Below are 13,643 nucleotides of genomic sequence, written 5' to 3' on the forward strand. Positions count from 1 at the left end.
GAAGAAGCTGTTCCTCAGTCTGCTGGTCCTTGTCCTGAGGGTTCTACCCGAGGGCAGGAGGGAAAACAGTCTATGGGCGGGGTAGGAGGAGTCCTTAAGGATGCTGCGTGCTCAATGCAGGCAGCGCTTCTTCTGGACATCCTCAATGGCTGGAAGTGGGGTCCCTGTGATGCGTTGGGCAGTTTTCCCTACCCGCTGCAGAGCCTTGTGCTCAGCGATAGTGCAGCTTCCATACCACACTGTCACACAGTGTGTTAGAATGCTTTCTATTGCACAGTGATAACGGCTCACCAGGACGTCTGAAGACAGGTGGTTCTTCCTCAGTGTTCCCAGGAAGATGAGGTGCTGGTGAGCTTTCTTGATCATGCTGGAGGTATTTGTGGTCCAGGACAGGTCCTCCGAGATGAGTCTCCAGGAACTTAAAGCTGGAGATGCACTCGACGGCCATGCCGTTAATGTGGATGGGATCATGTTTGCCTCCTCTCGCCTTCCTGAAGTCCACTATGAGCTTCTTGGTCTTGCTGGTGTTGAGCAGCAGATTATTGTCAGCGCACCACATGGTCAGATGCTTTACCTCTTCTCTATAGGCCATCTGGTCGTTGTTGCTGATTAGACCGATCACTGTCTGCAAACTTGATGATGGAGTTGGATCCATGTACCAGTAGGATCCAACTCGCATTCGTGGTTGAAGAGAGAGTAGAGGAATGGGCTCAGCACAGAGCCTTGTGGCACACCAGTGCTGAGTGTGATGGTGGTGGAACCGCTGTGACCTGACCTAACATGCTGTGGTCTGTTGGTTAGAAAGTCCATAGTCGAGTTACAGAAGGAGGAGTCGATGCCCAGTTCTCCAAGTTTGATGATCAGCTTGGTGGGGACGACAGTGTTAATAACTGAGCTGAAGTCAGCAGACAGCAACCGTGCATATGAGTTTGTGTTGTCCAAGTGTGTGAGCACAAAGTGCGGTGCTGTGGAAACTGCATCATCTATGCTCCTGTTGCTGTGCAAACTGGTGTGGGTCGAGTGTGGGTGGGAGGTAGACCTTCAGGTGTGCCAGGACCAGCTCTTCAAAGCACTTCATAATGATGGAGGTGAGTGCTACCGGGCGGTAGTCGTTGAGGCACATCAGCTTGGAATGTTTTGGTACTGGAACAATGGCTGTAATCCCAGCGAGCTGTTCTGCACATGCTCTGAGCACACGTCCAGGGATGCTGTCAGGACTAGCAGCCTTGCGTGGGTTGATCCGGCCCAGAGCTGTGTAGACAGCATTGGAGGAGAGTGTGAGGGGTTGGTGGTCTGCTGGTAGTGGGGTTCTGGAGGCAGTGTCTTTGCTGTTGCTGGTCTTCTCGAAGCAAGCATAAAGGCCTGGGGTCAGAGTTGGAAAAGTGACCCTCTATCTTGCATTTGTAGGTGTGCTTGGCCTTTTTGATGCCCCTCCTCAGGTTATCCCTGGCTGTGCTGTAGGCCTGTACGTCCCCTGATCTGAAGGCAGTGTTGCGCGCCCTCAGCAGGAGACCTCCTTGCTCATTCATGGCTTCTGATATGGCTCCGGTATACCAGAGGCTAAAATTGAGAAATGCTGGCACTCCGTACCAGGCCATTCTGGGCCACTATTCAGATTCATGTTTAAAATGGGATAACTGTAAAAGTTACAGAGCATACTGAACATGTTATATAATAGGAATATTGTATTTTCCATTCTGGCAGAATAGCTTCTTATCTTCTTGTTTTCATCCTGTTGTTCAGCTCTACAAAAATCTAAAGATACTATATTACAAATTCAGTGAAATCAACCATCATACAGAATCCACTATCACTTTAGCAGATTGTTAGATTATTTTGTATGTTATCTTCAGTTTTACATACCAGTTGCACACTATATGTACATCAATTTTACTAAATCAGTCAGCAAATTATTTCTGTTTTGGGCTTTGAACCCAAAAAAACAGAGATGGTGGACAAAATTTGGTGTATTGGTTTGATAGTGTTCGTGCTTTTTTGCATTTGCTTCTGTTGATGGTTCTCTAAATCTGCTAGCTGTTGAGTTCATAAGTTCGCAAATTTATTTCCAGAGTTTCTGGCACCTTTGAGCCCGTGAGCATCTTCCCCAGTTGGGGAGACACAAATGCTACCTGGTATATTTCTCTCCAATGTCCAGTCATGGCAAAAATGGATGAGCCTCATTTTTCCCTGGGTAGAAATAAGGACTTTAATTCAACCGCTGTTTATGACACCAAAGAGTGTGGAGGTATTTGTTTCTACATCAACAGGCTGGTGTAGTGATGTCACTGTGCTTGGCATGTTCATATGCTGTCAGTATGCCCCACTACTTCATGTGTACTCACCTGGATCCTATGCCAGGATCCTTTTTGTGGACTTCAGATCTGCCCTCAACGCATTCATACCAGCTCTTTTGCAAGACACTCTCTGAACTCAGTGTCCAACTCCATCTACAGGTGGATTACAGACTCCCTGACTGACCAGGAAAAGCTCTTCAAGATGAAAAAAAATGTCTCAGGCTCCTGGTCACTTAGCACCGGCTCTCCTCAGGGCTGTGTCTTTTCTCTACTGCTATTCTCCCAGTATACAAATGCCTGTACCTCTAGTCATCCTTTCTCCTGTTGGACAAAACCAGCCTTATTTGTCTTTTCTCTGGTGGGGACGAGTCTGCCTACACAAGATTAATCACCCAATCTCCGGGGACAGTGCTAAAATCCATGAGCTCCTGGTTTAGTTAAGCTTAATTTAGATGCTTGTTTGTTTTGTGATTAATGCCTTTGCCAATTACCACTGCAAATGTGAATAATTACTTGGCAATAAACCTCATCCTCATACCTTATCCAAGTGTTAATTTAGTGGAACAGTAGCACATGCACGAGTGGGAGAGCCAACAACTACACTCGCTTTCTCAGGCAAAAACAACTTCAGCAACAGCTAATCTGGCACATTTTCTGAAAACAATCTTTCCTTCTAACATTGTGATTTGATTATAAAGATTAAACACAGGTATACAAAAGCCAAAATAATAATCCTTCTCTTACGCAGTTAAAAAAAAGGCACTACAGAGCGAGAAGTTGAGCCTGTGCACCTGGGATGGGCTGGGATGAGAAGTAAAAATAATGATAAGTTAAAAAAAACACAACAAAAAATTGAAGTAAATACAGGTGAAACCAAGTTTTCTGAAGGAATCGGCCACTAAACATACCATGATGAATTGGTAACAATCTAGCAACTGAAGTGGCATCTTGAGAAGGTATTTAGAGCCAGTGTGCTCTAGATGTGCCTCATTGCAGAGCTCCATCTCAGCCAGCCACCCACTCTCTCTCTGACAAACTCCCTTTGCCTAACAACAAAAGGGGAGGGGGAAGGAACGCGGCATAAAAGGCAGCACAGAAAAACAAGGACTGTGATAGAACTGTGCTCCTCTGTTGGCATTCAGTAGCCTAAAATGGCATATCACTGATTTCAGATCAATTGTTGAAACAAATTATTTGTTTTAATATGAAGGGCCTTCATATTAATAACTATGTGCAAAATTGAACTGTCACAAAGTGTCCTGATGTTCATTGCTTGGTAAATCCCCTTACTTCTGTTCTTCCAAGTGCAAAAGTCTTGTTGTGTCTTTAGGTGATTCAACCAATCACAGATTAGAGCTTCACCTGCTTGAAACAATTTTGATTGTAAACATACGCTATATAAATAAAGATTGATTTGATTTGATTTTGATGCCACAGAAAGCTGTAATCTCTGCAAGTTGAGCTGAGTTGCATCCAAAGAGTGCGCTTATTTATCCCAAAGTCATGTGTTTTCGAACATTGCAGGGGTGCCCAAATCCAGTCCTTGAGGGCTGCAGATGAGCTCAGTTTTGTAGCCTACCAGACAGAAAATGACTCCTTTTCTGTCCTACCAGGTAGACATGGCTTTCTCCTGGAACCTCGCATTCCTCTGAGGAAGCATTTTCTGCCTGGTAGAAAAGAAACTCCAGCACATCTGCAGCCCACATTGAACAGATGTAAAATAATACAAATACTCCTTAACTGTGTTGTTCTCATCATCACTGTTTTTCTTGCTCTGCTCCTCCCTTTTCTCCCCCCCCCGCCCCTTGCTTGGTGCTGCCCAACTTGTATATTGTCTTATAAATCAGATGAGAAATCCAGCATGCATATAATTAACTAGCATTTCTTTAATAAAACACATCTTAATAAAAACAAACAAGAAACCTACTTATACTCCCACATTTATTATAACCCCAAGAGGCCAAATAGTTTTTCAGGGTTAAGACAACATCACATTGACTGGACAGCATAAAGGACACTAGTCAGGACAATGTAAGACAGTGTCCAAACATCATCATGTGACTGCCACAAGACTGAGAGTGTTGGTGTTAAAATGGTGGTGGTACACCAAAGTGGCTGGTTTGTATTGTAAGTGCATTAGAATTTTTTCTGAATGTAGTTGAAGAGTTGCTGAAAATGGTCAAGATGCTCCAACATTAAACATTTTGGTATGATAATCATATGCTGATAAAGGTTTGATATTTTTATGTTTCACATCTGCACAGAATATAACCACTGACATTTTCAGCATTATTGGCAGGAAAATCTCATCAGCCCCAGATCTCTCAGATAGTGACTGAAAAGCCCAGCAGCTGCCACACATAGCTTTTGTGCTTCATGCTTTGAATTGAAGTTGACTGCAGAAATATCAGCAAAAAACAACAGAAGTTAAAATAAGAATATGTGTATTTCTATAATAATAATAACTATTATATATCAATAATATATTATCATCACTGCTATAAAACAACAATACTACTACTACTAATAATGTAATAATGGATCGGAATCAAATATTTAAATGAAGTTGGCTCCTGCTGATGGTTAAATAATCATGTCCTCCTCCTTGTTTGTCCTCAGGTCCCAATGAGCCTGATCTCAGTTTGTTTGGTGAAGCCAGCAGCTTCGCAGCTGTCGCCGGAAAGGACATTGAGGTAACATTCAAATGCTAAAGTGTGAGTGTAATTGAGTAACAGTACAATATTGGTTAATACTATGTAGCAGTTTTGAGTTAAAGTGACAGAAAACAGCAAGGTATGGGAAGTCTGGGCAGGAGGAAGTGGTGTTTTTGTGAAATAGCATGGTGATGCTTTGCAGCCTTGTGATCACATATTTGTGGCCTCAAATATAAAATGTATTTTTTATGATATGATCTGTGAAAGTGGCATCATGGCTAATTTTGTCTCTTTGCTGTCAGAGCCCATCAACGTTTTCTTCCAATTATGTGTTGCGTTCAGCATCCTACATTTTCACTGTACAAGCCTAAGTACATTTTTAATGTTTGTAACTTAATGTAAGGGAATATAAATTTATATATATATATATATATAGCTGGAGAAATATCAAGGGCTGAAAGAGGAGATAGAGAGAATGTGGGGTGTGAAGGCAACAGTGGTCCCAGTAGTGATTGGGAAACTAAGGGCAGTAACCCCCAAGCTGTGTAGATGGCTCCAAGAGATACCAGGAACCACATCAGAGATCTATGTCCAGAAGAGGGCAGTCCTAGGAACAGCTAAGATCCTGCGCAGAACCCTCAGACTCCCAGGCCTCAGGTAGAGGACTCGAGTCTGAAGGAGGCACCGCCCAGGTGGGCGAGAAAGAGATTTTTTTTAAATATATATGTTAGTGCTCAGAGACAGTATGCTCTGGTAGACATAAAGTGCAGCCTTTTGCATTCATAAAAGACATCCCAGATCAAACACTGACCTCTTTCTTTCATAAAGAAAAATTTCTTTTTTGGCCCATCACAAATATGACACTCCTCCGTGAACCAACACCTTATTGTGGTGGAGGAGTTTGCGTACCCCAATGAGCCTGGGAGCTATGCTGTCCGGGGCAGTTTGCCCCTGGTAGGGTCTCCCAAGGCAGATTGGTCCTAGATGAAGGGTCAGACAAAGAATGGTTCAAGACCCATCATGGAACATCTAAAAGGGAAGCCCGTACCCAGCCCGGAGGGTTACCGGGGCCCCACCCTGGAGCCAGGCCTGGGGCTGGGGCTTGATGGCGAGCGCCTGGTGGCCGGGCCTACGTCCATGGGGTCCGGCCGGGCCCAGCCCAAACCAGCTATGTGGACACTCCCGTCTCCAGTGGACCCACCACCCGCAGGAGGAGCATGAAGGGTCCGGTGCAGTGTGGATCGGGCGGCGGACCAAGGCGGGGGCCTTGGCGGTCCGATCCTTGGTTATGGAAATTGGCTTTTGAAACATGGAACGTCAGCTCTCTGGCGGGGAAAGAGCTGGAGCTTGTGGGGGAGGTTGAGCATTACCGATTAGATATGGTCGGCCTCACCTCCACACATAGCGTCGGCTCAGGAACCCAAGTCCTTGAGGGGGGTTGGTCACTCTTCTACACTGGAGTTGCTCAGGGTGAGAGACAGAAAGCGGGGGTGTGCTTTTTGCTTGCCCCCAGACTCTCTAGTTCGACGTTGGGGTTCTCGCGGTTGAGCGAAAGGGTTGCTTCCCTGCGCCTTCGGGTCGGGGAACGGGTTCTGACGGTTGTTTGTGCGTATGCACCAAACAATAGTTCAGAGTACCCACCCTTTTTGGAGGATCTAGGACGGACGCTGGACAGTGTCCTAACTGGGGACTCCATGCTGGGAGACTTCAACGCTCACGTGGGCAACGCTCACGTCTCCGGAAGCAGCTGACCGGTACAGCTTGGCTAAGCGGGTTGCGGCTGCAACAGTCGCGGAGGCAAAAACTCGGGCATGGGTGGAGTTCGGTGAGGCTATGGAGGAAGACTTTCGGTCTGCTCCAAGAAGATTCTGGCAAATTGTCTGGCGCCTTAGCCTAACCATGTTAGGTGTGCGTGGGGAACTGCTGATGTCTCCTGGGGCAATTATCCAGCGGTGGAAGGAATACTTCCAGGAGCTCCTCAATCCTACCAACACGTATCCTCAAGGTGGAACAGAGTCGGATGACCAGGAGGTGGACCATCCAATTTCCGGAGCAGAAGTTGCCGAGGTAGTGAAACATCTGCCCGACGGCGGAGCTCCGGGAGCGGATGAGATCCGCCCGGGGTATCTTAAGGCTCTGGATGTTGTAGGGCTGTCCTGGTTGACACGCCTCTGCAACATTGCGTGGACACCGGGGGCAGTGCCCTTGACTGGCAGACCGGGGTGGTGGTCCCTATTTTTAAGAGTGAGGACCAGAGGATGTGTTCCAACTATAGGGGAATTACACTCCTCAGCCTCCCTGGGAAAGTCTATGCCAGGGTGCTGGAAAAGAGGATTAGACTGATAGTCGAACCGCTGATTGAGGAGGAACAATGCGGGTTTCGCCCCGGTTGTGGAACCACGGATTAGCTCTTTACCCTTGCTGGGGTGCTTGAGGGGAGTTGGGAGTTTGCCCAACCAGTCCACATGTGTTTTGTGGACCTGGAAAAGGCTTATGACTGGGTCCCCAAGAGCATCCTGTGGGGGGTGCTCCGGGAGTATGGGGTGGAAGGTCCCTTGATAAGGGCCATCCAGTCCCTGTACCAAAGGAGCAGGAGTTTGGTCCGGATAGCCGGTTGTAAGTCGGACTCGTTCCCAGTGAGGGTTGGCCTCCCCAGGGATGCCCTTTGTCACCGGTTCTGTTCATAACTTTTATGGACAGAATTTCTAGGCGCAGCCGGGGAGTGGAGGGTTTCGAGTTCAGTGGGCGGAAGATCTCGTCGCTGCTTCTTGCGGGTAACGTAGTTCTTCTGGTGCCATCGAACAGGGACCTCCAACAAATGCTTCAACGGTTCGCGACCAAGTGTGAAGCGGCAGGGATGCGGATCAGCACCTCCAAGTGAGAGTCCATGGTCCTCGCTCGGAAAAAGGTAGAGTGCCTTCTCCGGGTTGGAGAGGAGGTCCTGCCCCAGGTGGAGGAGTTCAAGTATCTCGGGATCTTGTTCACGAATGAGGGTAGGATGGAACGGGAGATCGACAGGCGGATCGGAGCAGCGTCAGCAGTGATGCAGGCGCTTAACCGATCCGTCGTGGTAAAGAAGGAGCTGAGCCGGAAGGCAAAGCTCTCGATTTACTGGTCAATCTACGTCCTCACCTATGGCCATCAACGCTGGGTGATGACCGAAAGAACGAGATCGCGAATACAAGCGGCTGAAATGAGTTTCCTCCGCAGGGTGGCCGGGCTCAGCCTTAGAGATAGGGTGAGAAGCTCGGACATCCGGGAGGGGCTCGGAGTAGAACCGCTGCTCCTCCACATCGAGAGGAGTCAGTTGGGGTGGCTCGGGCATCTGGCTAGGATGCCTCTCTTTAGAGGTGTTCCGGACATGTCCCACCGGGAGGCGGCCTCGTGGCCGGCCCAGGACTAGGTGGAGAGATTACATCTCTCGCCTGGCTTGGGAGCGGCTGGGGGTTCCCCCAGAAGAGCTGATGGAAGTGGCTGGGGAGCTGTCTGGGCATCCCTCCTGAAGCTGCTGCCCCCGCGACCCGGATCCGGATAAGTGGGAGAAAACGAAACGAAACAAATATGACAGACCCAGAATGTTGTAGTGTATGTGGTGATGATTCAACAGCCTCCCCTGACTGGTTTGACAGACAGGCCACTTCAATATGGACAGGGAAGGTAAACACCAACAAAGAATGTTTGAAACCTTTTCAAGTTTCATAGTTCACACATCCCACATGTAAATGCCATTAATTACATGTATTGACTAATCAATCAATCAATTAATCTATCAATTAATCTATCAATTAATCTATCAATTAATCTATCAATCAATCAATCAATCAATCAATATTGTCACAATTTTGGTTCCAATTTCAGGTACTTGATAGTACTTGAGCTATTTTTCTTTTAAATCCCATTATTTTTTCATATTGAAACAGCTTAGATGACAAAATTGGACAATTCTATTTGAGAGTTGTCTCATTCGAAGACTTTGGACCATTAAACAATGACAAAAATACTTAACATTCATTCTGAACAATCTGCATCCAAATTCCTCTCTTTCACCAAGGAAAAGGATTAACACCTGTCATCATGTCTCACTCATGTAAACAGTGTGCTGGGTGTTTTTTTTTGAGTCATCATAGCAGTTGGCACAAGCAAATGTCAAGCTGGTTTGTCACTGGCATCCAGGACTCCTCCACACTATTTAAGATGGCTGGAGTCGCTGGCCCCAAACCTTAATCTGTCTCCAGCCAAATAGTCAAGTGACAGCAACCTGACGTCAGCACCAGGAAATACATTTTTAAAATTCTGTCTTTTCATGCATATTTTATTTACTGACACCCTTATACTACTAATTTCTAAAATGTAATTTAAAAAAAGTCCTTATTGATGCTTCATTAGAGAATTTCACCCAATACCTTAAAATGGTTATAATTTAGCTCATTTAATGTTGTTTATCTCTCTAGTCATCTACAAAATATCACCTAACATAACACATTCCATTGTTTTGATGTTAACAATGATATTATAATCCTAATTTGAACCATTGGTAATTTATATCAGTAATAATATCTACATTATATCAATATTATTATGTTAGCATCTCAGATGTTGTAAAAAGACCCAATGAGAACAATGTATTTTAGCATATTCCAAGTGTAACTATTCCATACTCCATCTTAGAGGGTGGAGGAAAAAATTGTGGAAGAAAAAATGAAATTCAGTCAATGCAATTTATCACAATAACTTAAGAATAATAATGCTATTATCTCTCTATTGGCAAGTGGTCATTATACACTGAATGTATGGTCATATTGAACGTGACAATGCTCATCTTTTCACCTTCCAAGTTTAGTTTTCCCCTCCTATAAAGTTTATTAATCAGCAATGTTTTTAATGTTTTATTTCTAGAGTGGTGATTAACTTTAAAAATTAGGCAGAGACATCTATAATTAATACTTTGCAAACACAGAGAATAATAGCAGGTTTAATCAGATATTAGAGTTTGTCTTGTTTCTGTACCAAGACTGATATTAATGATGCCGGTTGCATTTCCTCCCCTCCCCTCATCAAGTTGTGTAAAATAGAGGAAGAGCTGAATCTGTGGAAGGAATGATGATTTAATCAAAAAATATTTCTTGTCTAAATAACATAGCACACAGTATGCTTGATATTAATTAATAAATGCTTTACATCTTCAGTCTTGTTTTGTAACTTAGATGATTCGCTGAAAGATGCTGCTGGTGATTTCAGCCTCCCACAGACTCAGAGCCTGCTTGAGCGAACTGAAATATTACCTTTAATGTTTCTTGTGTTCTTTGTTTGATGGTTATTTTTGGACACTTGGAAACCTGGTTACTTGAGTAATGCAGAACTGAAAAATATATGTGAATTTGTGCCTAATTTTATTTCCAGGATGAAGAGGAGGAAGAGATCGGGCACACGGAGGGAACTCTGGAGAGTAAGTGAAAGACAAACACACTAGGCTCCACCATGAATCTCATGAGCAATGATGTTATTAACAACTATTTACATTATTATTTTCACATAAACAAACAGTGTTTAGAATTTCATCAGACATTTTCCATTTCAGAAACTGTTGATTATTGTTCTAAACACACTAATAACAGAAGAAAATGTCAAAGGCAGATTACCGGTATATACATTAGATAAAAATGATCCAATTAAATACCCAGTTATAGGAGTGGCGACCAGCTTTGCTTGGCTGAGCTTGGCTGAGCAGTGATCACACTGTAGTGAAGCCACACAATTCACTAGGTTTACAGTATATGTTCATTCAATAGGTTTATATGTTGGTTAGAGAGTGTTGCTTATTGATGTGGGTTGCAGAAAACTCAATACAATGCAATGACACAGACATTTTTACGTCCAGATCACTAATAGCAGAAAAAGGTTACATCAGAGCTGCTTCTTATTTATTGCAACACTTGCTCTTGATTAACTTAACCTTCTTTTTTTAAAAAAATAAAAAAATTAATGAATATGGAAGAGCATTGAGACAGTTAAGTTGTGTTACCATAAACTTCACAGGGGTGTGAGTGTGTGTGTGTCTGTGTGTGTGTGTGTGTGTGTGCGCGCGCGTGCGTGCGGGCGTGCGTGCGTGCGTGCGTGTGTGTGTGCGTGTATTTTAAACTCTAAATTTCTTTAATCTGACAGGTTATCCTACGGAACAGAGGAAGCCAAAGGTCATCTTCATGATGGGTATGTTCATGTAGGACAGTACTTCCTGTCTCACTGTCTCTCTTATCTACATTTTAGTTGCTTGGTGAATTGTGCCTTAAATATCAAGTTAGAATTTCTCAAACACATAATTGTTTCGGATGAAATTGCCACCCAGATAGCAAAGATGAGGTGGTCTGGACCTGGCCCTTACCCTTTATAAATTCTGGACCAGATGTGCATAATGGACTTGGGCCAGTGTCCTTTGGCACTACTGGCCAAATCCGGGCTGAATTTGGACCAGCTCCCAATCGGACTCAGGCTGGCATCCTTTGGAATTGAGTATTTATCAGGTCTGTGTTTGGGTCTGGCCCAAACCAGATGAGAAGTCATGTTCGTGATTTGGTTTCTATCTGGTGATTTCATCCAGATGGGTGAATCTTTTATTCTATAGGGTACGTTGTGGATATGAGTCCAGCGTGAGCCTCCGATTAACCCTGATACCCCAGTGATGATTTTAAAACTGAACCAAGACAGGAAAAAATCCTCACTATACAGTATATACAAGTAACCTGCTAAACCAAAAGCTTTAACTACAAAAACACCTTCTAATATTTACCTCAGTTAATGCCTCCTAGCCCCTTTTTGCGGTCTCTCTGGCTACCCCCTCAATCAGAGGCCAGGGTGAAACAACAGATGTTGTGAGCATTCATTTCACTCTCTTCATAACCATCCCAACATCCATCTAGTGTCTGTACTGCTTATTCTTAGTTTTACACCAAGAGGACTCAATGCCAGATTTAGAACCTAATAATGAATTGGTTGGGACGTTTAGACTGGAAAAAAATAATCCCAACCTGAAAGTCAATTTTTAAGGGAACTAAAAAAATAGTTCTTTCATTCAAACCAGGACATCGGTTTCAGTGGTGGTGTCATCTTCTACTCTGCCAAGAATGGAGGAACTCTATCAGTCAACAAATGATAAACTGGAGGAATCAATTTGCTGTGGTCTGTTTGCTGGCAATTTGGGCATTTGAAAAAAAGTTATAATTTAGAATTAGTTGTATGAATTTCACCTTTGAATTTAATGAAGTAATTTTATTATCTTTGAACTTGGGGATGAGATGAGCAAGGGTAGGGGTGAAAGCAGATGGAACTGCAAGTATGAGAATAAGGATGGAGCCTTCTGTCAGGGCTGGAGAACTGGGAGGGCACCTCGCCCACACCAATAGCTAAGGCATCCACCTCAACCAGGATGTGGTGACCAGGGCCGGGCTGGATCAAAATTGGAGCGGAAGAAAACAGTACCTTGAAATTACAAATTGCCTTGTCTTCCTCGGGAGACCAACGGAAATCCACAGCTGGTGAGGTGAGGCCATTTTACTGTAGTCGCAGATGAACCGCCAATAGAAGTTAGCGAAATCAATCAGTCATTATTTATGTAGCATCTGTTACAAACAAAATTGTTTCTAGGCGCTTTACAGAATTCCAGGGCCTGACCCCCAACAAGCAACAGTGGCAGAAAAAACTCCTCTTTAACGGGAAGAAACCTTGAGCAGGACCAGGCTCATGTAGGGGGAGCCTCCTGCTGATAGCCGGCTTGGTAGAGAGAGAGGAGAAGGGGGAGGACAGGTAGAGGAGAGAATAGGCAGCAATCAGTGAGAGTTCAGTGAGCCAACGGGGTCAGAGGTCGGCAGGTCACCGCACAGCTCTAAAGTTGGTGATACCTGTAGACTCATGGACGGGCCACTCGACCAAAGGGCAAATCTTCTCTGGATCAGCTTTTACGCTCCCTTCCTGAATAATAAGACCCAGTAAAGGAACAGAGGTTCCATGGAAGGCATATTTCTCAGCCTTAATGTACAGCTTGATGATTTTCCCGTCCAATGCACTCCAGGTGATGGGAGTCACCAGAGGTTCTAGGGTCCAGCCCGGTTGTTCTGCCTCCCTCTTTTCCAGCAGGTTGTCCTGAGTCCCTGTATCAACCAATGATCGAAGAGGAAGAACTACATCACCCACACACAGGGAAGCTGGCCCATCAGTATCACCACCATTACTGACATCCTGGACTGGGCCACACTGGGATGCCTGAAATAATAGGGGGGGCTGCTGCATGACAGCAGTAAGAGTAGTCACCCTCCCTGATCTCATGGAGACGAACCCCCACCGTCTTTGATTTGCACCGGTGGCCGATAATCTATGGGAGAGGTGGGGGCTTGGACGGAGGGCCATATGGACAGGTGAAAAGGGCGTGAGCTGGGTCACATGGAAGGTGAGAGGGATCCTAAAACTAGCTTTGCTTAAATTCCAGACCAATAATTACAAAGTTACTAACTAAAACCTGAAGAAAAAGTCTTTCAGAACAGTGTCGAATATTCAAGGACAGTATTTTAGATAATACTTAGATAATTCTTGTTAACATGGTTTAAAAGCATCTTTTCCTAAGATCAAAAGGGGGGCAAAGGAAAAATTAAAATAATATCTAAAATGCTAAAATACAGTAATATCCATTATTTTAAACACCACACAG

The 13,643-nt window shown here is 44.6% G+C and overlaps 1 protein-coding gene across 2 annotated transcripts in view; it reads left to right on the forward strand.

Annotated features, from left to right (window-relative positions):
• The window catches only part of ak5 (adenylate kinase 5), a 37,852-nt gene that overhangs the window by 18,679 nt on the left and 5,530 nt on the right, over positions 1-13,643 (forward strand). For both annotated transcript variants that reach the window (XM_029831649.1, XM_029831648.1), the window contains exons 8-10: positions 4,914-4,987; positions 10,349-10,394; positions 11,111-11,155. In XM_029831649.1, coding sequence (XP_029687509.1) covers positions 4,914-4,987; positions 10,349-10,394; positions 11,111-11,155 — 165 coding nt within the window. The remainder of the gene's footprint in view (positions 1-4,913; positions 4,988-10,348; positions 10,395-11,110; positions 11,156-13,643) is intronic.

The sequence above is a fragment of the Takifugu rubripes genome, chromosome 22 (assembly GCF_901000725.2).
Source record: "Takifugu rubripes chromosome 22, fTakRub1.2, whole genome shotgun sequence".
Taxonomy (NCBI): Eukaryota; Metazoa; Chordata; class Actinopteri; order Tetraodontiformes; family Tetraodontidae; genus Takifugu; species Takifugu rubripes.